At 35.5% G+C, this 25,430-nt stretch overlaps 1 protein-coding gene across 2 annotated transcripts in view; it reads left to right on the top strand.

Moving 5' to 3' along the window:
- Ipo11 (importin 11) overlaps positions 1-25,430 on the top strand; it is a 219,016-nt gene that overhangs the window by 100,219 nt on the left and 93,367 nt on the right. For both annotated transcript variants that reach the window (XM_004623057.1, XM_023707125.1), the window contains exons 22-26: positions 6,850-6,926; positions 15,846-15,925; positions 16,316-16,396; positions 23,562-23,657; positions 24,315-24,428. In XM_004623057.1, the coding sequence (XP_004623114.1) occupies positions 6,850-6,926; positions 15,846-15,925; positions 16,316-16,396; positions 23,562-23,657; positions 24,315-24,428 (448 nt within the window). The remainder of the gene's footprint in view (positions 1-6,849; positions 6,927-15,845; positions 15,926-16,315; positions 16,397-23,561; positions 23,658-24,314; positions 24,429-25,430) is intronic.

The raw sequence follows: 25,430 nt of genomic DNA, 5'->3' as shown, positions 1-25,430 counted from the left end.
TCTCGCCAGCCCTAGTGTTGATTTTGATGTATCCTAGTTTAGACACAAGCCATAACATGTCCCTTTAATAGAAAATATCTGTATGTTTATCTGTGCCCTTTATGGGTTTATTCTTTTTTCTCTTTGAAGTACATTTATTAGAGAATTATCTTAGTATTGTGAGAGAACCAACTCTTAGATTTATAAATTCTGTGCTTCTGTCCTTTCCTCTATTTCTACTCCAAGTTTCTTGTTTCCTACATTCATTTATGGGTATATTTTTCTAAATCTGAAATGAAAGATTAATATATGACTTTTGTTTTTCTTATTGAACAGTAAAATGTTAGAACTTTGAGTTTACCTTAAAGTATAACTACCTATCCCCTTAGGTTCTGATGTATAGTGTCCTACTTTTTGTTTTGATGGTGGCATTACAGGTATGTTAGCAGCTGTTTGATCAACATGATTTGTTTTTCACTATATTTTTAAAATACGTGGTTCAGGTCTAATTTTAGTACATTACTATTATAAAATAAGGCTTGTATATACACATCTATCTTCTGATCTTTCTATTCATTTTTGGTGGGGTGCTAGGTATCAAGGGCTAGGCTCATACTTGCTAAGCAAGTGCGTCACCATATATCCCCAACTCCTTTATGTTTTTGTTAATTTTTTTTTTTTTTTTTTTTTCACTAGGGATTGAACTCATAGCCTTTGCACTAAGTTACATACTCGGCCTTTTAAAGTTTTTTGACAGGTTTTCACTAAGACACTAAATTTCCTAGGTTGGGCTTGAAGTTCTTCAACTTCAGTCTCCCAGAATACTGGGATATGTGAATTTTTACCACAGAGCCCTCATTTTTATGAGATACTCGTATTTCATTGCAATGATCATGTCAAAGATGTGGACTCTTACATGTTCTTTTTTAAGTTGTGAATTGTATAGTTCATTATTATTTTGGTTTTTCTTTACACTGATTTATTAAAATATCTTGATGTTTCTTATGTGTCACTGTTCTTTTTTATTTCTGTTTTCAGTCAATTTTCTCTCTCTCTCTCTCTTTTTTTTTTTGGCCGGCTCAGCCTGCCCTGAGGGCTGGCGCGGTGTGGTGCCAGGATCGAACCTCGGTCCCCTGTGTCTGCCTAAGCTTCCCTAAGCAGGCCCTTTAGCCCCCTGAGCTATCTTGCAGTCAGTCTATGTGTTTTAAAAACAATACCACTCATTGTGTATTTTGTTATACTGATACTTTTGTATGTTGCTAAAATATTTAATACATTTGAAATTTAAGTGTTTTCATGAAGTACATAATGTAATATCTATGCATGGATTCATATTCCATATTTTAATTCTTTTGTATTTGAATTTTGCCTGATTAATATTGTCTTATTGTTTATTTTGTTAAGATTTGACTTAATTCTTTTCATCTTTATATTTTAACTCTTTGTATCTGACCTTTAGTTTTCTTCCATAAAGAGGAAATGTTTATATTTTTAATTTTAATGTAATCAAAAATACTAAAGTAGAATGTAATGTGTTACACTTAGTTGGCGAGTTGATATTCTTCTCACTTTATTCTTATTTTCTCTTTTTGTTGTGTGTGTGTGTAAAATTGTCGCACTAACTTTAGTCAAACATTGTTACATGTAACCTTTTCTAATTATTAATCAAACTAGTGAGTCTCTTCTGTACTGGTAGAGAGTAGTGCTATATACTGGGTATGGTGGTGCATGCCATAATCCCAGTCTTTAATCCTAGTAATATTTATTTATTTTTTCATTTAACTTTTTTCTTTTTAATTTTTAAATTTTTTTTCCATAATTTTATTGAGAAATAGCAATGAGACAGTTTCAAACCAAATTGGTAGGACAGTTTCAATAATTAACACATTGCATACATTCTTCTTAGTGGTTAATTGCTGTACAAGATGCAGACATGATATTCTATTTACAAACACTATTAGAACAAATCACTCTATTCATTAAGAGAATGTAACTATATATCTATCCTAACCATTTTGAATGCACAGATACAAAATTGACATTCATCTGTATCCCCTTTTTTGTTTAGTTTCGTTATTTGAATATTATAGATGTGTTAACGCAGCAAAATATTCTAAAAGAGTCCAGTAGTCCATAGTAGTATTCCACTTCACTGGCAGTGTCAGAAATTGTTGACCTGAGTCCTCTACAGCTCAACATAACACCATGGCTTTACTTCTTATACTTCGTTTTTATACTTTTCTGCTGGACAGTTAAGACCAAGGTAAAGCAGGAGCTATGCAACAAGAGTTGTAGCTTTTGGGTCCGATAAGGTCAGTGAAATCCCCTCAGGATTTATCTTGAGATGATCCTGTACCTCAGATTGTAGAACCTTTGTCAGTGTCAGCCATGTGGATGAGTCATGACCATTGCTTGGCCAATGTGCTCTCTGTGAAAGCCTGAGAGAGTGTTTTCTCTCCATGTGACTCTCCTTAGGCACACTCTACATCATTGATCACTTTCCTCTTTGGCCCCATAATCTCCTTGATCAGAAAATTTGGGACACTACCGAGTTACATGACGTTACAGTACAAGTTCTCATGTGTCCTGAGTCTTAATTGACCTTGGCAGGAATCCTAGTAATTTTGGAGTCTGAGGCAGGAGGACAGAAAGTTTGAGGCCAGCCTAGAAAATTTATTGAGTCCCTGTCTCAAACTAAAGGGGACTGGAGATGTAGTCCAATGATTGTCTTAGTTACTTTTCTCTAGTTGCTGAGACAAAATACATGATGTCCAAAATTAAGGAAGGAAAGGTTTTCACACAGTTTGTAGAGGTTTCAGGCCATACTCAGCTGGCACCATAGCAAGGTGGCGTGACAGAGGGGCAATGGTTGGTGTGGAAGACATCATAAGCAACAAGAGCAGAAGGGGCAAAGGGAACAGGCTATCTTCCCCTGGGTGGGTGTAGCACTCATGCCCAGCATTGGACCATGTATCAGTCATAAACCCCAGAAGTCTGTCCCATGACTACATGAGGCTTTGGGGACATCTAGGCACAACCCTTACAGTGATAAAACACTTGCCTGATATACATGAGATCTTAGGTTCAGTCTCCACTGTGGCAAAAAAAGGAAAAGAAAGAACTATACTTTTGTCTCATTTTTCTTTTTTCTTTTCTTTTTTTTTTTATTAACTTAACCAGAAGTTATACATCTTATTAAATAGTTGAAATTCTGGAAATTTTCCCATCTTTCGAATAACATGATTTATACTCTAGAATCTATGAAAGGAAGTGAAAGTATCAGCCTGAATAACCTTTTTAGTAATAAACAGGGAGGGAAGGCACAAGCCTCAGGGAGGATCTTAATTTGGACCCATTAATAGAGCCTTTTTATTGTAATCTCTTTTGTTTCCTAAATTAATAACTCTGGTTTTATAGTAAGTCATAATATCTAGTTAAAAAAGTATTCCTCTCTTTATTGAAACTGTCCTAGCAATTTGTTTTGAAACTGTCTCATTGCTATTTGTTTATCAATAAATTACGGCAAAAAATTAAAAAAAAAAAAAAGTATTCCTCTCTACGCTCCTATCTCCATATAAAACTTTTTTCTTTTCTTGAAAAACTTTTTGTCTGTTCTTGACCAGTTGTCCTCCAAGCATGCTTCTCTCATTTCCAGGGAAAGTATGTGGGGATTTGAATTGAAATTGTTGGACAATTTAGAGAGCATCCATATCTGTATGGTGCTGGAATTGATGAGAACAGCATCCGTTGACATCTTTGTTGGCATATAGCCAGTCCATTGATTTCTTAGGTTGATATATTCAGTACTCGTAGTGAATACTTAGTAAGTTGAAGAATTTGTCTATGACTTCTTTGTCTCTTTTCTATAAGTATTATCTTTTGTGAATAAAAACTTTTTTGTCAGGCACACACTTACATAATCCAAGCATTGGGGAGGTTGAGGCAGGAGGATTACAAGTTTAAGACCAGACTGACACATGTAGTGAGACACTGTCTGAAAAACAAAAAAAAAATACTTTTTGTTTCTATATCCTTTATTAACTTAGTTGACATATATGAGGTCTACTGTATGTAAACTGAATGAATATAGAGGTGGAAAGGTAACAACACTGTATGTGCTTAGAGGCTTGTTCCTCCTTGCGGAGAGGAGGGTTTTAACAGGCCATCAGGGAGTGCATTTGCTGTAGTGTTTAATTGACATTTTCTTATCAGATTAAGGAAACTTTCTATTTTCAATCAGATAAAATTTTTAACTAAATACTGTATTTTGATTAGTATTTTTTCCCTCCTTTTCTGGATGCTATTTGACAGCTGTGAGTTTTCTCCTTTGAACTCTTGGAGGGTGGGCAGAAAGTGAGTAGATGACCAACTATACACTTATGTGTTAAATCACAGCCCTTATATACTATGTAAATTTTTGACTTTTATTAGTACATGTTTACCATCATAATGTTTGCATTCACTATGGGGCATTGATACCTGTATGTAACACATTTCAACCCTCCCCTCACCACTTAATTTTTCCAGCATCAGATTCATTTATCTTAATTACTCATTTATGATTTATTTATTTATTCATTTATAAAGTTAATTGATGCAAGTACAGAATGAAAACCAGACAGGCCAAAGAACGTACAAAACTGTTGGGATAAGGAGTTAAAATAGAGATGTGCAGAATGACCTGCAGGGCATGTGGGACGAAGGATAGAAAACCAGAACTGGAACAGCAGAGCGAGTAACCAGGAGCACCTGGAATCCACAAGCTCAGCCTGTTTTTTCCGTCCTTGCTCCCAGATGCCTAGCAGGTTCTCAGGATCTTAGGCACACATGGTAAGAGCTCTTTGTTAACCGAAAGTAACCTAAAGGTAGAGACGATATACGTGAAAATAAAGACCAAAGGCAAGACCATAGGCGCACAGCAACTCTTCTCTAGCCCTGGCTTTGCTTACAAGGAGTATCTGTGTGTTTTTCCCAGCAGGAGATGATTTGCTTACATTCGTTTCTGTGTGTCTTTGTTTGCGGCCAGCGCCCATGAGTCTTTCCCAACATAAAACATGTAAAACAGTTGTACTAAGTCAAGGTACACTTTAAGAAACATTGTCTCCATTGAATTATAATACTTTTTATTCTTGTTATTTTATTTTGATATATGTGTTGAGTTTTTCATGTAGGAGAAACCATGTGGTGTTCCACTGTGTATGTGTCCGCGTTACTTCACTTAACAAGATGCATCCATTTTCCTACAGATGGAATTTCTGTTGTTTTTGAGGAATCTCCATGCTGATTTCCATAGTGGTTGTATCAGTTTGCAGTACTACCATGGATGGAGAAGGGTTTCTTTCACCCCACAGCCCTGCTGTTGTTAGTAGTTGTTTTCTTGATGGTAGCCATTGTCTCTAGGGTGAGATGGAGTTTCAGTGTTGCTGTAGTATGCATTTCTCAAATGACGAGTGATGTTGAACATGTTTTCATGTATTTATTGGCCATTTGTATTTCTTCTCAGATGCCCATTTTTTAAAATTTGGGTCTTTAAATTTGGAGATGCTAAGGTCTGGCAAGATAGCTCAGCAGACTAAGCACTTGCTTAGGCAAGTGCAGAGACCAGGATTCGATTCCCTGGCACTAGATGCCATGCCAGCTGAGCTGGCCGTTGAGTCTGGGCATGGTACCACACACCTGTAATCCCAGCACTGGGGAGACTGAAAACAGGAGGATCACTGAGTCTGAGCTGCATAGTGAGACCCTGTATCAAAAACATTAAAAAATAAAAAATTGGGGGAGTATAATTTTTTTGAGTTTTTTATAGATTCCAGGTATTAGTCCTTTGTCTGAGCGGTAGCTGGCAAAAATTCCATGCTTTAGGTTATTTCTTCATTCTGTTACAGGTTACCATTGTTGTGCAGTGCTTTTTTAATATATTGGTTATTTCAAAGTACTGATGGTATGAGATTGGTTTATAATAGCAACCTCCTTCCCCCTTCTGAAATTGAACCCACGGCCTTCTCACTGAGCTACATATTCACCCAGTTTTAAAATTTCATATGTTGAGACAGGGTTAAGTCACAAAATTGCCTTGGCAATTCTCCGTCCTCATTCCCAGAGTGCTAGGATAGTAGGTGTATACAACCATATCTGGCTTTGTAATTGGCCTTTATGTTACTAAATTTATTTGTTTGTTTCTTTTCTTTTTCTTTTTTTTTTTTTTTTTTTTTGCAGTACTGGAGATCGAACTCATGACCTTGTGCTTGCCAGGCAGGCACTTATGCCTCTGAGCTATATCCCTGGCTATATTACTAAATTTATATTTAGAAAACATTCAGTATTTTATTTTATTAATTTATTAATACAATTTCTCATCTAAGGAACATGCACAGTACATGTGGCAGAAGACTATTGCATGAAAATTAAAATAACAAAGTAATTTTTATCCCTTCTTGACCAATTCATACTAATCTTATTGCTTTAAAATTATAATTCTATTATTAACCATACATAAAGTTTAGACAACTTTTGCCATGTATATAGAAATGATACCACATAATGTAGTGTGTAGAAGGCTTCTTTTGAGGCAGTTGTAATCTTTTTTCTTAGTATTTATTTATTTTATGAGACAGAGCTCACTAGATAGTTCAGCCTGGCCTAGCACTCAGTGTATAGCCCAAGACAGCCTGGAGCTCATGACGTTCGTCTTGCGTCAGCTTCCTGAGTGCTGGGATTATAGGTGTATGCCTCCAGGCTTGGCCCTAGATAATTTTTATAACTGTATATTATCCCCTTTCTTCCCTTTAGCTGAAACTTTATTTTGTATTTGTTTTAAATTGCTTTATTTGGCATGCATAGTAATTTGGTCATCTGTTTTTCCTTCCCTAGGTTAGTAACACTGGAAAATAGTCCATGTATTACACCAGAGCTGCTTCGTGTATTTCAGAATATGTCACCACTACTTGGTATGTATTAGAGCATTGTCTTACTAAACAACAATATGTCCTCTTGAGGACATATAACTGGTTTTAGAGTATACCTTTCATTTTTATTAGAGTCCCTGATATTAACAGAATACTCTGAATAATGCTTTTATAATTCCTATGTTATGGTATATAACTTTTTAGAATAATTTAGGCTCATTTAAAAGTAAATACTAATTACACTGTATTGTGGAAAATTTTGTAATAGAAAAAAGTATTCTTAGGAGATTAATTACAACTTAAACTTAAATTTTGATAAAATTTTGTGTTTGGTAGCACTTGTATGTACTACTTCAAGACTATATTTCTTTTCAGGCTAGGGTCCAGCTCTGTGGTATAGACTCGACTAGCATGCAGCATGTCTGGGTTTGATCCCAGCACCAAACAAAAGCTGTAAAAAAGCAAATTTGAGGAAAATAATTTATTGTAAAATTGCTTTTTTATACTGTGGCTTCAGTTTCTTTTATAAAGACATTTTGTGGCATCCCCTTTTCACATTGAGTATTGTACATGTTCCTTTGTTTTAATTAAGAACCACTGAAATTAAGTGTTAGGTAATATACACATTGTTTACTGAAGCATTACTTAAAGATGAGCTGTGTAATTATAAAGCTTATTAGGTTAAAAAACAAAAGTGGATTTTTTGTCTGAGAACTTGTCCTTGATTATGTTTTTCAGAAGTCAAAATGTAACAGGTATAATGACACATTTGAAAAATAGACACTCCTCAAATGTGGACTGAAACACAATTGGAACTGATTTAAAAAAATGTATCTCATTTGTTAGATGACCATGGTGGCTGAGTAATATAATTAATTGTTCATGTTTCCTCTGAGTTCTATTATTCTATTTCATTGCTCAGAATACAGTAGGATCTCCATAACCAAAGTAACCATTTATTTTCCAGTAAAGGGCTATGTGCAGTTTTTCATCTAATTTTTAAAGAATATAAAATAGTGATAGAAAAAAAGCATTAAGACAATACAAGATTTCACCAAACAAAGCAATAGGAATTCAATAGTGGTTGCTGTATTACATGATGCAATCCCCAAAGTAGTTGTTCAGATTATCAGATATAAACGTGGAAGATTCATTTAAAGAAAAAAAGAAAACAAAACAATGACAAGGAAGTTATAAGAAATTCAAGAGAGGGGAAAAAAAAAGAGTGAGAAAAAAAGCATTTAATGCTCCTTTCAAAAGACCAGTAGAAATCAGTGATACAGTTTATCCAAACTATTCTGCATGTATACCTAAATATGCTTTTTTCCCTTCTTTCATATTTCCTTTCCTCATTCCAGTTTTTCCTTCCCATTGAACAATTACTTTCCCTTTCACAGTATCTGTTGTACCTTTTTATTTTTATTTTTAATTTTTTTTGTGTGTGTGTGTTTGGTATAGGGTCTTACTATACAGTTCGGACTCCTAGTGATTCTCCTGTTTTCAGGCTCCCAAGTGCTGGGTTTACAGGTGTGCACCACTATGCCTGGTCTCAGTGGCAGGCTTAGTGCATCCTGGGGCAGGGCCGGTACAGCATGTAGGTCCAGGGATCAAACTTCCATCCCTGTGCTTACCTAAGCAGGTGCTTAGTCTGCTGAGCTATCTCTGTGACCCAGCTGTACCTTTTAGATTTTCATTACTTTCAGGTTTTCACACTAGCGAGATAATATGATGTTTGTTCATGTGGATCTGATTATCTGATTTATTTCACTTATAAATATATTCTCTAGCTGTCTCTTTTTATGTACAAAACCTTAAATTTATCTTTTTAAATAACTGAATAATACTCCATTGTGTAAAAATACAATGTTTTTTATTCATTTCGCAGTTGATGGGAATTTGGGTTGTTTCCAAGACTTAGCTATGAAAAATTGTGCTGCTCTAAACATGGGTGCACATTATATTGCTATATCATGATGATTTCAGTTCCTTTGGAAAAATACCCAGGAGGGGAGTAGCTGTCTTGAATGTGATCTCCAATCCTTTTTGAACATCTGCATACTGGTTTCTATAATGGATATACCAGTCTGCCCTCCCACAAACAGTGGAAACGGGTTCCTTTTTCTCTACAGCCTCTGAAGCATTTTTTATTGGTTGACATCTTGATGATAGTCATTCTTTTTGACTTAAGATGGTACCTTATTATTTTAATTCACACATGCTAAATGACCAGTGATGTTGAACATTTCTTCATATATGTATTTGTGATTTGTATTTCTTCATTTGTGAAGTGTATATTTATCTCAGATGAGCATTTTTCCAAAGATGATGTCACTGGCAGTAGGCTGCTTACCACTGATCCCTGATCTCCCAGGAAAACTTTTGTCTTTTGCTCATCATAACAAATAGGAAATACTTCCTAACTTCCCTTTGCTCTCTGGTAAAAAACTTTTCAGTTTTGTTCTTCCCAATTTGAAGACCACATACAGTGCCATTTGTTTGTTTGTTTGTTTATTTAGATATTGGAACTCGAGCTCAGGACCATTCACTTGCCAGCAGGTCCTGTGCCGCTGAACTATCTCCATGATCCTGCAGTGCACATTATATTGCTATATCATGATGATTTCCCATTGAACAATGGGAATTTAGTGTAATCCTGATACTTCTTTATATTTGAACTAGGAATGGAAATGTTGTTTTCCATCCTTTGACATCCAGTTTATTAATTTTAAATTTGTTTCTTGTATGCAGCATATTGTTGGATTGTGTGTGTTCATTCACTCTGCCAGTGTGTTTCTTTTGATTGGTGAGTTGAGGCTATTTATGTTGATAGTGATAACTGATTTGTATTGGCTTATCTTTGCCATGTTGTTTTCCTACTATAGGATCTCTATTTTTTCCCTTTGCTTAATACTTTGCTCTACTTTGTTATTCTCTTTCATTGTTGTTGGAATTGTGGTCATCTTTGTGTCTTTCTAAAATACTGTCTGTACTCTTTCTAAGGTTGGTTTGGTTGTCATGAATTTCTTCAGTTCTTTGTGATGGATGTATGCAATCTTGCAATTAAATTTGATAGATTTGCAGGATACATCATTCTGGGTTGAAAGTTGTTTTGTTTCAGGACCTCAAATAACTCACTCCAGGCTCTTCTTGATTTGATGGTCTGATTTGAATAATCTGCAGTGATTCTGATGTACTTTGCATTATAGGTAATCTGTTTATTCCTTCTAATAGCTTTTAATATTGTCTTTGTCTTCTTTTGCTCAGTTTCTGGGATCTTGATTATTTTGTGTTTGAGAGACGATTTATTTTGATTATGACTATGTAGAGTTCTATATGCTTGGGTTAACTTTATCAAGTTCTTTTCCTGTGCCTGGGAAATTTTCTACTATTCTACAAACACTCTTTTTATGTCTTTTGTATTATCTCTAGCTGTTGCATTGATACCTGTTAGTCTTACATTATTTTTCTTTGCAATATCTTGCAGCTGTTCTGCTGTTATTTCCTGGTTTCTTGTTATTTTTAAGAAGATGTTTCTGCTCATGTTCACTAGCTGCAATGCTATCTTCAAGGTCTGAAATTCTATCTTCTGCTTCATTCAAGCTATTTTGCTGGGTTTCAGTGGAATTCTTAATGTTCTGGATATCAGTTTGAATCTGTTTCATGTATTCTAGTTCTTTCCTGTATTGTTCATTCAGTGGTTTCATTATTTTCCTATTCCCTTACATTTTTTATCTGTCTCTTCCTTAGATGTGTCAAGCATTTCTTTCATGATTGTAGTTATGGTTTGTGTCTAGTTGTCCCCCAAAAGCCTCATGTAGTTATGGGGCAGACTTCTAGAGTTTGTGATTAACTCATGATCCATTGGGATTATGGGTGTAGGTGCTGCTGGGATTATGAGTGTGAGTACTTCCCCCAGCCTGAATGCAATTTAAGAGAGACAGACTCGATCTGTTTAGCCATTGTTGCTGCTACTCCTCCCGATTGTTCTCTGCTCTTTGCTGCCACCATGAAATGTTGCTCTCTGTCTTATGCTGCTCTGCCTTGGAGCCAGCTGAGTATAGACTGAAGCCTCCAATAACTGTGAGCTAAGTAAACCTTTCCTTCCTTCATTTTGGGTGTCGAGTATTTGTCCCAGCAAGGAGAGAAGAGTAACAGAGACAGTTATCATTTCCTTTTTTTTTTTTTTTACCTGAGAGATTATTTATGATCTAATTTCCTCCATAGCCTGATGGAATTGTTTCTTTACTTCAGTTACTGTCATCTCAGAAATTTCAGGTGTGTAACTTCCAAGTTCTTCTAGGATCTTGTCTTCCTGGACTTGTTTGGAGTGTGCTAGAGGTCTGAGATTGCCTTTTGTCCTTTTTTGTTTTTTTGCAGTGATGGTAGAAGGGTGGGGTGCAGGTCAACAAAGCTCTTGGGAGCATTGGAGGACAGGATAGACTTGCCAGAGCTCCTACTGTGTGGTGTTCAATGTGGTTTCTACCTTATTAGGGAGAGTGGGACAAGCCGCAGTTGAAGAAGAATCTGATGATGATGAGCGCAGGCTGAAAATATTCAAGGTTCTCTTGATGGTGTGTTGGTGCAGGGTAGTGTTCCCCAAGGCGCCTGAAGGTTGCTGTGGTAGTTAGGACTCCCTGTTGGTCTTCAGGATGAGGAGGGGTGGCCGACTTAGCAAGTGCCTACGGGAATGCCGGGGGCAGTTTGGCTAGTGCTGCAGAGTCTCCAGGACAGTCTTCAGGGCAATAGGTTGGTGTGGGGTGTGAGGAACCAGCAGTCTCTGGCAAGGGGTGGTGGCTAACCTCCCAGGTCTCTGTGGCGGTCTGCAGTGATGTGTACCCTTATTGTGGCTTTACTATTACTCACATTAACACCATTTCAAAAGAACAAGTACCCAACCATGAACTGGGTCTGTCGGATTGTTCTTCAGTTGAGACAAGAACTGATGAAGGGTTGGGTGTGTAGCACAGTGGGGAGTGTGCAGCAGGAATGAGTCCCTTGATTTCGACTAAAACCTGGTCATAGCTCACCCTTAACATTTGGCAAAAGTTGTTTGATTTTCAAAGATTTGAAAAAAAAAAAATTGTTCAGTCTTATAGAGGATATGGATACTATTGAAATAGTTCTACTTTATTCTTCAAAAAGTTGTTTTAAACCATTAAAATTTTATTGTAAGGGAGGAGAGGCTGAATTTGGCTGATAATGTTTATTTTATGTTATCAATATTACATCTATTTTTATTTGAATTTTATGCAGTTAATTGATACTATTTAACATGTAACTTTCTGCATATACATTCTTTCTGATAAATTTTTAAATGTATTGGTAAATAAGAAAATATTTGTTTTAATCTTTTGTTAGATAAAAGTACATGCCCAATTTTGGTATCAGTTTAAAAATACATTCTTTCTAGTGAGGTATGGTAGCATACATTGTATAATTCTAGCCTTCTCAAGGCTGAGGCAGGAAGATCTCTGAGTTCAAGGCCAGTTTTTCTTAACTTTAAAAAAAAATGTATTTAGTACAGGGTCTCACTACACAGATTGGACTCTTAGTGATCTTCCTATTTTCAACTTCCCAGTCACTGAGATTATAGGCGTGCACCACATGCCAGTCACAATTGCCTGTCTCAGTGTGCCCTGGGGGCAGGGCTCGCACTGGCAAAGTGGGGATCAACCCTATTTCCTGTGTTTGCCTAAGCAGGCGCTTTAATCCACTGAGCTATCTGGCTGGTGGTAAAGCCAGTTTGAGTTGCATAGTGAGACCCTGTCTCAAAAGGACCAAAAAGAAGGGCTGGCCAAAGAGCTCAGCAGATTAAAGCACCTGCAAGCAGGTGCAGGGGCTGGCAGTTCGATCCCTGGGCCAGCCAAGTTGGTCCCACCCCCGGGGCATGCTGAGATGGCAATTAAGACTGGGCATGGTGGCGCACACCCGTAGTCTTAGCTCTTGGGAGGCTGTAAACAGGCCGATCACTATGTGTCCAATCTAGTAGTGAGACCCTGAACACCTGTAGATCCTTCTCTAAAAATCAGTAACAGAGATAGTTATAGGACCTACACCTCAAAGATCTGCAGTGAATGGCATGTAGTATGAGTTTAATTTAAAAAAAGTACCCATCAAAAAGACCAAAAACCCCCCCAAAACCCCAAAAAACTTCTTTCTTACTAGATCAGTCATTTTTAAGAATTTATTTAATGTGTGATTGCTCTTTTTTTATCAGATATGAAACTATTAGTAGAAGTTTCCTTTTTAAAATATATAAAATCAGTAGTGCCAAACACTTAAACATATGTTAATGATTGTTAGTATATTTTAATTAATTTTTTATGTCCTTTAAATGTAAGAACCTGATACAGGATCTCAGGATAAATCCTGAGGGCATTTCACTGACCTTCTCAGACCAAAAGGCTACAACTCTTGTTGCATAGGTCCTGCTTTACCTTGGTCTTAACCATCCAGTAGAAAAGTATGAAGACAAAATATAGGAAATAAAGCCATGCTGTTAAGTTGAGCTGTGGGGGACTCAGGTCAATAATTTCTGACATTGCCAGTTAAACCGAAGACCCAATGCTATTATGGGCTACTGGACTCTTTTAGAATATTTTGCTGAGTTTACACACCTATAATATTCAATAACAGAACTTAGAAAAAATGGGGTATACCTATGAATGTCCATTTTGTATCTGTGTATTCAAAGTGGTTGGGATAGATATATAGTTGCATTCTCTTAATGAATAGAATGATTTGTTCTAATGGTGTTTGTAAATAGGATCACAAGTCCACATCTTGTACAGCAATTAACCACTAAGAAGAATATATGCAGTGTATTATTTGTTGAAACTGTACTTCCGATTTGATTTGAAACTGTCTCATTGCTATCTGTTTATCAATAAAACTTTGAAAAAAAAGAAGTAAAAAAAAAAAATGTAAGAACCTGAAATTTTTAAAGACAGAAGCTACTACTAAAGAGTAATTATTTTAATTTAGTTCTAATGACATGATATTTTCTTGCCCTTTAAATCTAGTGCATAGATTTAATTTACTACTATTATTACTTAAAAGATAAGCCAACTGACTTGTGTTCAAGGACTGAATGCTAAACTAGATGAATGCTAAACAGTGTTTCTTGAACAATACAACTTTTCTGCTGGTAAGTTCCTATCTAATTTCGAAGGAAGGAGATTATCTTACTTTACACATTTTCTCAGAATTTGAAACAAGAAAAAGCTCATATTTGCAGATCCAAAAATAAAGTATTAAATAGTTAAAGAGAAGTATTAAGCATGTTCTGATTAAATTTCATGAATTTAGTAATTCATTCCTTATCCCTTTACAGAAACTTAATGCATAAAATGTTAAATGAAATATATATATTAAAAAATACCAAAAAGAATAAAGAAAAATAGAATGGAGCAGATTATAAAATATAATCTGAGTAATATAAATCATGTGTGTACACAGCATGAATAAATATGAAATTTTGTTCAGTAACAGATTTACCTGCACTCTTAGCATTTTGTTGAAATAAAAAACTAATCATTTGAATCTGGGAGTCTCAATCTTGGCTCTGCTGCCATTTTGGGCCAGGTAATCTTTTGTTGTGAGGGCCTTTCCTGTGCACTGTAGGGTATTTAATATTATCCCTGCCTCTATATATTACATGTTCCTGGTGACAATCAAAAATGTTTTCACGCTGTGCCAAATGCTTTAAAGGGAACAGACTTGCCTGATGGAAAATCATAGGGATAAATCATTCACCATATTAGAAAATAAGTATGACTCTGCAAATAATTTTTTTTCCCATGCTGTTACAAGTGAATAAAATTTCTAAAATATTTGCAGCAAATAATGGCAGGTTTTAGCTGGCCATTGTGGCACACATCTCTAATCCCAGCATTTGGGAAACTGAGGCAGCAAGATAGGTGTGAATTTTGAATTGAATTAAACTTCGTGAGACTGTTCAAAGAAAGTTTTTTAGACATATTTTTCAGTTATATTTTGATCTATATGATTATATACTTTATATATACACACACATATGTATATATGTATGTGTGTGTATATATATATATATATATATATATATATATATTTGTATCATTACCATATATAGTGAGTCATAAAATTGCCCTGCAATAACATTTGGTCATATTCAGTGTTAAGAAAGTAGTTTCTATTTTGTCTTTGAAAGAAAATAGCTAAAAGCAAGATCTTTTCCCTTTGTTGTTCTGTTAATTACATGTTTAGGAAATGTTTTTAATGTGAAAGTTTTTATTGAAGAACAGTTTTGAAGAACAAAGCCCAAGAATTGGGCATATGATAATGTAATATAATTTTTTAAGAGTGTAATATAAAAATGTATGTATTTATTTTTCTTTTTTTCCTCTTTTTAGGGCATTACTGTATAGTTCAGGCTGTCCTTGAACTCAGCATGTAGCCTAGGCTGGCCTCAAATTTGAAGCCTCAGCCTACCTCAGCCTCCTGAGTGCTGGGCTTACAGGCGTGTGTCACCACACCTGGCCTCATAATTATTTTCATTGCAACATATTCAGTGCCAGTGTAGGGAGACTCAGTAAACACTATAGTGAGCTCGGTTAAGCACATGTCAAAATATAATGATAAAATGATTTAGTGCCATGTTGTTTGCCATGTTAGCACTGTAACTTTGAACTAAATGAAGGATTGGGTCAAATGGTTGTCTACCTTTTCATTTTCTGGATGGAAAAGGGTGGCTTGATATTTTTTCTAAATTGTTTCAACTTGCTAAAGGTAAATGAGATAACCTTAATAAGTTATAGGTTGATGGCAGTTTTTAGATAAACACAGATAATTATAGTCTGAATAACACTGAGAAAGTTTGTAAAGGAAGGTTAATAACTTAGTATTAAATTGAATCATTTCATTTTTTTTGAATAGTGCATTAATTTGTCTTTTACTCACAAATTTAAAATTTTTGTTTTGCAGAACTAAGTTCAGAAAACCTCAGAACCTGTTTTAAGATTATCAATGGTTACATCTTTTTATCATCAACAGAATTTTTGCAGGTATGTTGTAGTTTTTGCATTGTAAGAAATAATAGTTTGAAAATTGTTTGCAATTAGGAGAAGAGTTTTCAGAATCTTAAGATTCACCTGTTACTTTAAGGGGGAACTTGGAAAGCATTCTCCTCCACATGACAAATATGAATCATGCATCTCCATTTTTATTTAATGCGGAAAATATAAATATAATCATACATGTATTCTTATAAAATTAATGTATCAACTATGTTTTTGAGGCATAATGTGGTTTCTTAACTGAGTTCTTACTGAAATGTTATTTCTTAGAACATTAACATATAATTCTCAAATGGATTGAGTCTCAAATTGAATTTTATGCTTTTTTTGATATTAGATATATTCTTATGTGTATATTGCCTTTTGATTAAATTTCAGACATATGCAGTAGGGCTTTGTCAGTCCTTTTGTGAACTATTAAAGGAAATTACAACAGAAGGTCAAGTTCAAGTGCTCAAGGTATTGTCATCTTTTTAATCAATGGGTGATTAAAAAGTTATTTAAGTTGAACGTCCTTGAGGTTTTTTTGCAAGTAATTCTCCATTTGAGTGTGGATGATTGCCTCAAAGGAGAAGAGTTGTTATAATTCTTGACAGGGTGTTTTCTTTTATAGTACCCAGTTGGAGGGCCAGCCAAATAGCTCAGTGTATTAAAATGCCTGCAAGCAGGTGCAGGGCCGGGGGTTCGATCCCCAGGCCTGCTGTGCCAGCTCCGATCCTGGGGTGCGCTAAGATGGCAGTTGAGATTGGGTGTGGTGCCATGTGTGTGTAATCCCAGCTCTTGGGAGGCTGTAAACAGGCGGATCACTATAAGTCCGATCTAGTGGTGAGACCCTGAATACTCTGTAGACCCTTCCCTAAAAAATGAAAATAAAAATAAAATAAAATATAGTACCCAGTTGGTCTTATAACGTCTTTACTGGGGTTCTCGAATTTGAATATGTATGCACATCTCCTAGAAGTCTTGTCAGAGTGTCATTTTGTATTTCTCAGCTGCTTGAGATGTTATGTTGCTTGTCATGAGACCTCACTTCATATGGCAAATTTTAAAAACTTTTTAATAAATTGTCCAAAATCCGTGAATCTGATAGTCTTTTTCTTTAGTTTCCTTTTTGTTTAGATTTGTTTTATTTTCCCTTTTTTTATTACCAAATTTGGTAGTTCTAATTTGAATTAGCTAGATTACCAAGTTCGCCAGAATTATATATAATTAAGAACCAGTAAATTTTAAGTGGTGTATTGTGTTTATTGTATTAGTCTCTATATTAAAGATATAAATAGTATTAAGTGCATTATAGTTACACTTAAACATAGATGAATATATACATCTATATTTACATGTATCTTTAAAGCTATATACATATGTATGTGTGTGTAATTTATGAACTTTGAGAGAAAGTGTGTCTGTTTAATTTCTTATCTGTGTTCTAAGTCAGATAACAGCAAAGTTCTAGTTAGGATTCACACATTTGTGGTGTGAAAACTGGTATTAATTTTAAATTTTCAAAAGTGACTTCTTAAGAAAAAAAAAAGGTTTTCCAAAGAGGTTGTATCTCACTCTTTTCTCATTGCTGGGACAAATACATCACACTCAAAATGAAGGAAGGAAAGATTTATTTAGCCCAGTTTGTGGAGCTTTCAGTCCATATGCAGGTGGTTCCAAGGCAGAGTGGCACATGACAGAGAGCAGCAGTTCATGAGGGCAGCAAAGGACAGAGCAAAAAGCAGAAAGGAGGTGGCAGCAGCTCAGGTAGCTGGCCAGCCTCTCTCTCTCTCTTCCTTGCATTGTAATGCAAATTACTCACCCCCAGCCCAGGGTATGGCACTCAACACCTGCAATCCCAGCATTGGATCAAGAATCAATCACAAAAAAAAAAAAAAATAAAATAAAATAAAATCACAGACTCTAGAAGCCACCATGACTGCATGAGCCTTTGGGGAGGCAATTAGACACAAACCATAACAGGTTCTTTGTAAGAAATTTATTGACGTAAGCATAAGTAAGAAGCAATTCTAGGGTATATTTGAGGAGTAAGTGGGTAAAAGTTTGTGAAGATAGTCAAGTCATATTAGTCAAGTCATATTAATGATAGATGTTACACGTTTGATAATAGACCAAACTTGAATAAAAAATGCTTTTTAATAGTTTTCTACAGCATTATTAGTAAGGAGGTTTTTGAAAGACAAGTTGTAAAATAATTTGGAATGGGCATTGTAAAACTTGTCCAAAATGAGGCAAGGTTTTGGGGTATCCTAAGGAGAATATTTACTTCCTATTACTTGTTTTTGCTCTGTTTGCATAAAATAGAGGGAGTAGAGTATAATAGGAACGACTGAGAACTAAGGCAAGACTGTCGGGTTATAATGTTGGCTTGACTAACTCACTGCTGTGTGATTCAGCAAATTATTCTTTCACTTTCTGTCTGTAAAACAGGGATGATAACTTTGCCTGGTTCCTAGTGTTAATATGAGGATATGAAGGTTACTTGAGTTTATATATATAAAAGCACTTATAACAGTAAGTGCTAGCATGTTCTATCTATTAAGAGTTGTGTATTTTTATCTCATGTGAGTGTGTCATAAAGTCTGTGAGGGGAAAGGGGCTAACACACTTGCAGACTATAATTTGCTAGATCTTTGACTATGAAAAACACTAACATGTTCTGCCTCATTATATGAACATTTCTTGTAAATAAATTCTCAATAAAAATAAAACTACATTGGTTACTTACAAAATGAGAGAAGTGATTGATTGATTGATTGATTGATTTCATTCATTCATTCATTCATTTGGCAAGATTGAACTCAGGCCCCTGGGCTTGCCAGGCAAGCGCTTATTCTACTGAGCTATCTCCTCGGGCCCGAGGTGATTTATTTAATGATAGTCCATTATTAAGAACTATGCAGTTCAGCTGGCCATTGAAAATTATGTGTATATAGCTCAGCAACGCAGCGCCTACCTGGCAAGTGCAAGGTCCTGAGTTTGATTCCCAGCACCAAAAGACAAACAAACAAGCAAACAGCAACAAATGAAGTGATTTAAAACAATCCTCAAAACCTTGTTGTTAAGTGCTTACTTAGGCAAGTTCAGGGACCGGGGTTCTATCCCTGGTATTGCATGCCAGCTCTGACCCCACCCCCAGGTGCGCTGAGCTGTTGACCAAGGCTAGGCACTGTGGCACACACTTGTAATCCCAGTGCTGAGGAGACTGAAAACAGGAGGATCATTATGAGTCTGAGCTTCATAGTGAGACCCTGTACCAAATACATTTAAAAAAAAAAGAAAAAAAGGAAAAAAACCCGTATAACCTGTTCCAAACTTGCATACTATTTTTGAAAGAACAGTGATTTTTTAATATTTTGATTGATTTTAACCAAATATATAGTAAAATATTATAATATTTAATAAAAGCTACAGGTTAGGCCTATTTTCTCTGAAAGTAGCCAGTAGTGGGTCATTAATAGGATATAAAAATGTGAATTAAAAATTGACTATTTAAATATATATTTGACTATATTTTATATAAACATTATAGCTAAAACAGTATATTTGGTTTGAGATTTCAAATGGGATTTTAGTATTTAGTACAATGATGGATGTTGACTACTAAGGATGTACTCAATTACCACAAGTAAATTTCTTACATTTTCATGTAGTGGAATATTTTAGGACAGTGGTGCTTTTCTTTTATGCCATTATTGGAAGATTGTAAGAACTTCCAAAATTGTTGGCATATTTTCCTGTTCTAAGACTTCTAGTATAACTGTAATAAGTTTTTAATATTGGCTCATTATTTTCATTTTCAGTCCCCCAGATACCATTTCTTAATATGCTATGTAACATTCTTAATGTATTTTTGACTGAGTGTCATTTTCACTAATTTCTGATAATAACTGCAAGTAACTTCTTTGTTCTTTGAAGCAGAAAATTACAGTGTTAGGAAAATTGGATAGAACAACCAATAAGCCTTCTTTGGGAGCAAATGGTTTACAGCTAAAATAGACTTTAGTCTGTGACTTGGAACAGGTAATCTGGAGGAATACAGTTACATTGTAAAGATGCTCAATCAAATTTAAATTGTTCATAGTTGTTTAATGTGATATGTGTTGAGATGTGTGCATTCCCCTTTGCCCTTTGAAGTTGTTGTTCCCTCATGGTCATATCAAGCTTGACTGGGCCAGGTTGCTTTCATTCACCATAAGGCTAATGAGGACACAGATATTTCAAGGGTATATTCTGTAATAACAGTAACATCATTTGTTTCTAAGCACAGAACATGTATGATTCATTTAATCCTCACAAACATGATGACAACACAACTCCTATTTTTATAGGAGAGTAATTAAATAACAAAGAGGTAGGTGATTTATCTAAGCCCACACAGCTAGTAAGCACAGATACCAGCGTTCCTATTTCAGAGTCCGTGCTCTGAGCTACTTTGTGTGAGTAAGCAGGAATGAAGAAAATTGAGTCTTAAGCACAAATTGAAATTTTTCATTTTTCAGATTGATTTAAAAAAATAGTCTAAAGAAATAGTCTGCTGCAGATGTATTCAGAAAAGGGATGAATTGAAGATGCAAATGCAAAGTACTGATAAAAAATAATTTATAATAGATGATTGGATTATTGGAAGGATAATTATCCATTCATGAGTACTGTCTTCCACTTTTCAGAAAAAAAGATGAAGATCTCTATGTACAGCTTCAGAGTGATTTTTACAATATAAGTAAAAAATGTCTAGAGTTTTCATCTGTTTAAAGAGTGGAACAAAGAAATGAAAGAACAACCAAGTTAATAAAAATGGGTATCTAGTGGGGAGAGTGAAAAAGAATGTTAAATTCCTAGTTTACCACCAGACTGAGAGACATTTGAATTTGACCTTTATGCTGTTATAGCAGTCTTCTGAGAATATTTCATGTAGTGTAAATATATAATATTTCATTTGTAATCTCTGGTGGAATACAGTATTAGAGGAAAAAGAAAAAAGAGTGTTATGTGGCCCTTCAGCACTGGGGCTATGTCAGGAACCATTCCCCATATTCTACCTGCCTAGCCTATCGACTATCACACAGAGATCTCTGCCTCTTATAACTGAGAGGCCCCAACCTTACCCTTAAGCTGAAGCTGCAGGATTTTGAGATATTAGCCGCATGTTTTCCCATAAAGGATCTGTGGTGGCACAGGGCAGTGGGACTACTGCTAGTAGCAAGGTAACTTATTTGGTGGAACTGACTGAACTGGGTCCAACCAACCAAAGCCAGAGAGCAGTAGGCATGCCCCGTGCTCCAGAACAGGATGTATTTATTGGCGCTGATGCTCCCCCTGCAGGCTCACCACCCATGGGAAGGTAGGTGAGAGTCTAAGATCTGGGAGGAATACGGGCTGGCCATTCCATATTATGTGCTGCTGGACCTGCTGAAAGTCAGTGACTACCTGTCGTTGACCACACATGGGCTCCTTGTGGGCTTATTTTAAGAGTATCTTCTTCATCTACACAGAAACTGGCAGTATCGAGAGTCATCTCTTGATTTTGTACTGTTTTCTCATTTTGGGAATATTGACCTTGATGCTACCAAATATGTTCTTCATGGTCTCCTTGCAAGAGAGGGTAGTTTTTGGGGAGTACTTTTTGGTTGTAGTACCCTGCCTCGGCTTTTCTTGGTTCTTTCAGACCATTTTTTGTCATTCAGAGAATATCTCTTAGATATTTTTCAAATTTGATTATTCTGGGTTTGCTTAACTGGTTATGAGGAGCTTGGTCCTCTGGCACTGTTGTTCCTTCTGGTGCTTTTCACGTCCTCAGCTGATCTTTCTTCTGTTTGTGTCTTGGCCTTTTGCCATTATTGAAGCAGAGTGGGACCAGTTGGTCACTCCCCAGCAAAGGCAGACAAGAGAAGGAGTGCTCCTGGGATTTGGCTTCAGTGATGTTGTGCCTGTGTGTACTTCAGTGCTGCTGAGGCCGTTGGCAAGGCCACCTCAGTGGGCTGCATAGGCTGATTCTTCCTCATGAGTGTAATCTAGTTCTTTGAAAATGTAACTGAGCCCAGATTTAATTCTGTTCTGAATGTTATCTCTTGTTTTTAATTAGAAATGAGTATCTTCTGTCTTTGTGCTTCTTAGTAGATAGCTTAGTGTATGAACTACAGAAAAAAGTTTATTACTTTACTTTTCCAAATTAGAGAATGTTGCCAACTGTGTGTGCTACTTGCTTACTGTTGTAGCTCAAAAATCGAATGACAACGAGGAAAATCCAAAAATTAAAAGAAGCGCTTTATTTTAGCTGGTACTCAGCGGTGGTCTCTATGCAAGGTGCAAAGAGATGCGCTGCACATTGACAAGGATCAGTATTTAAGCTTGAAAACCACAAAAACAGGGAAGGGGTGGAGAGGAAAAAGTGGCAGGGTCATTAGTTCATTGGGTGGGGTGCTGAAATCAGCAGTCATGGGGTACAGCGGGTCATTAGTTCATGAAGTGGTCCTGTTGGGTGGGAGTGCTGAGTTGGCAGTCACACACAGTTCGTAAGATAAGAGAGTTTGGGGTACAGATGTCATAAGACTTGGGTCACAGGGGTGAGGAGTTGGGAGGGGTAGGCGCATACAGAACAGGAACTCGGCGAGGTTAGAAGGGCAACAAAATGGAGTTAATTTTGACAGGGTACAACACTTACTTTGGAAATGCTCTGAAATGCAGAGGTGTTTTGGGGTATCTTAGTGTTGAGCACATTCTGGTCACATAATGAGCAGAGACTAGAGCTACTGAGAGCCTTCAATTCATGGAATAGTTGTGCATAGTATGCACTTAATCTTGAGAAGTACTATTGGGGTTCATAAGGGAAACCTTTGACTCCAAGCTTTTACCTCACCAACAGCCTTCTCACCTGTGTCTGTATTGTACATCTCTTAAGCTCTTACACTACTAGAAGCATAGATGCTCTGTCATTATTGCTGTTTCCTAACTGCTGTCATCTTTATTATGTAAATAAGTTAATACATGCATGCATATATACATATATACATACATGCCAAAAGAATCCCACTCTGCTTTGAATTGCATGCTGACTCCCAGATTAGTTCACATACATAAAAATAATTTGTATTTCAAGTTTTCATATATAACAGTCAATACTCATGACTGAATCAAATATGATTTCTAATTTAATAACTACATATAACTTGCGCCCTTCCCTTCAATTTATTGGTAAATTTAAATGTTTTTATTTGGGGACCATGAGTGTTGTTAAATTTTTTCTTTTCACTATGTTAAAAATTAAGAATTTTTACATGACCTTTGCTGCCTTTGTTAAACTAGTGTTTTCTAAAGGTAACTTGTAAGAATTATAGTAACATCATGCTGCCTATGTCATTAGAACCTTGTTAAATAGAATTCTAAGATAGATTGATGTGTCCCAGTATAATATCAAATTGCAGTCTCTAGGTTTTTTTTTTTTTTTTTTTTTTTTAATTAAAATGTTTCTAGTGCTAGGACATTGTATACCTCATGTACTTGCATTTGTTCTCAAATTTGATGTGTAAGCTGTTTAGTTAGTACACCATTTTCTTACCTGTGTTTTGCATGAAGCAATGACTTGCATTGAATATCACCAGTATGTCTTTTTGGTTTTTAGGTTGTAGAAAATGCTCTTAAAGTGAATCCAGTATTAGGCCCACAAATGTTTCAGCCAATTTTACCCTGTGTTTTTAGGGGCATCTTAGAAGGGGAGGTAAGTAAACTTTTAAGAATAGTACTGGATTCTGGGTCCTAATTTTAATTATTCTCCTTCCTCATTGGAATTGGTGGTTTTTTTTTTTTTTTTTTTGTCGTTGATTAGTTTAAAAGAAAACTTTTCTTATTTGGTTCATATAAATTAAGTAAATTTTCAGGATAGTTAAATACCTTTGTATTTTCCTTTTCTACCTTGAGAGTATAGATTCTTCTGAACATTTCGTCTCTTACACTTATATGCCTCTGTATTTACACACAATGATTTAAGGTAAAGTAATGCTTAGTGACTTAATTCTAATAGAATTCTTAATTCTAAGAGGGAAAAATGGTACTAATATTGTTATAGTCTGAATATATGAAATCATTGGTTATTTTCTAAGCCCAGTTCTTAAATAGGTCAATGTAACTATATGGTAGGAGTAGAGTAATAAAAATATGCCATCAGTGTATTCTTTTTGTCATGTGTACATACTGTAGTCATATAAATATATAGCACATAAAACATAATTAGAATCCACACAGTATTTTTAGTTCATTATGCAGAAGAATATCAAGGAGAGTATTATTTTATATTCCTGTTCTTAACGTGTTGTTTGTGATTGTTTACGCTTGTATCTTAATGCAATTTTATGTATGTTGTATTTTAATTACACAGAGGTATCCTGTAGTCATGTCCACATATCTTGGAGTTATGGGTCGAGTTCTACTACAAAATACTAGCTTCTTTTCTTCACTTCTCAATGAGATGGCACATAAATTTAATCAGGAGGTAAGAATCCACTTAAAAGACATCTTTAACCAAATATATATAGGAAATAGTTGATTAAATAATGAATTTTTAAAAAGTTCTTTTGAAGCATTTAAATATTGACATTATAAATCTGTAGTAATTTATGTTGTACTATTATTCAGATAGAAGAAATTCTGTAAAATGCAATTGAAATGTTTGTTTTTATAATGATACAGAAGCAGGATATTTTCCCCATATTTATTTGTTTTCTTCCTTTTAATGAGCTTGCTTTAATACCACAGATTGAGAAATTTCTGTTCTAATGATGGTGAAAAATGATCTTTTCAGCAAATGTTTACTAAAAAAATACTTAGCTGATACCAGCTATTATAGTTTGGAATAGGTTCTTACATGAATTGTTACTTGAACTTCCATACTGTACAGCAGAGTGAAATAATATTTTTATGTTTTCAGTCATTAAATATTAAGTAGTATTTTTAATGTCTCTCTCACATATGGAAAGTATGTGGCTTAGATTTGGCAACCTGCCCAAGTTTGCACAGCTAGTAAATGATAGAGCTGGTGTACAGAGCCTAGCATCTAGCCTCAGAGCCTGGTATCCCTGTATCCACATTCCACTGCCTCCCCCTACTCTAGAAGAGGCACTTTGTTGCGAGATTCTAGAGACACCTTAGATGAGCTTGTAACACTTTTTTTTTTTTTAGGACAAAGTACTTATATAGGAAATTTCATATTAGAGATATACAGTATATCCATTGTGCTATAGGAATAGAAAAAAATGGCCTACATTAACAGGACATTTATTATTTTTATTTGAAAGAGAGTAAAAAATAGATAAGACATTGGAAAGGATATGCAGAAAAAAATGATAGATATTCAATAATGGTTTTTTTTTATTTATTTGAGAGAGAGAGAGAGTGTGGTGTGTGTGTGGCCAGCTCAGCCCACCAGGGGGCGGGGCTGGCTGGCATGTGGTGCTGGGGATTGAACCGCGGTCCCTGATGCTTTGCCAAGCTTGTT

Source organism: Octodon degus, unplaced genomic scaffold (assembly GCF_000260255.1).
Source record: "Octodon degus isolate 3935 unplaced genomic scaffold, OctDeg1.0 scaffold00001, whole genome shotgun sequence".
Taxonomy (NCBI): Eukaryota; Metazoa; Chordata; class Mammalia; order Rodentia; family Octodontidae; genus Octodon; species Octodon degus.
This window is presented reverse-complemented; position numbering and strand designations above follow the sequence as displayed.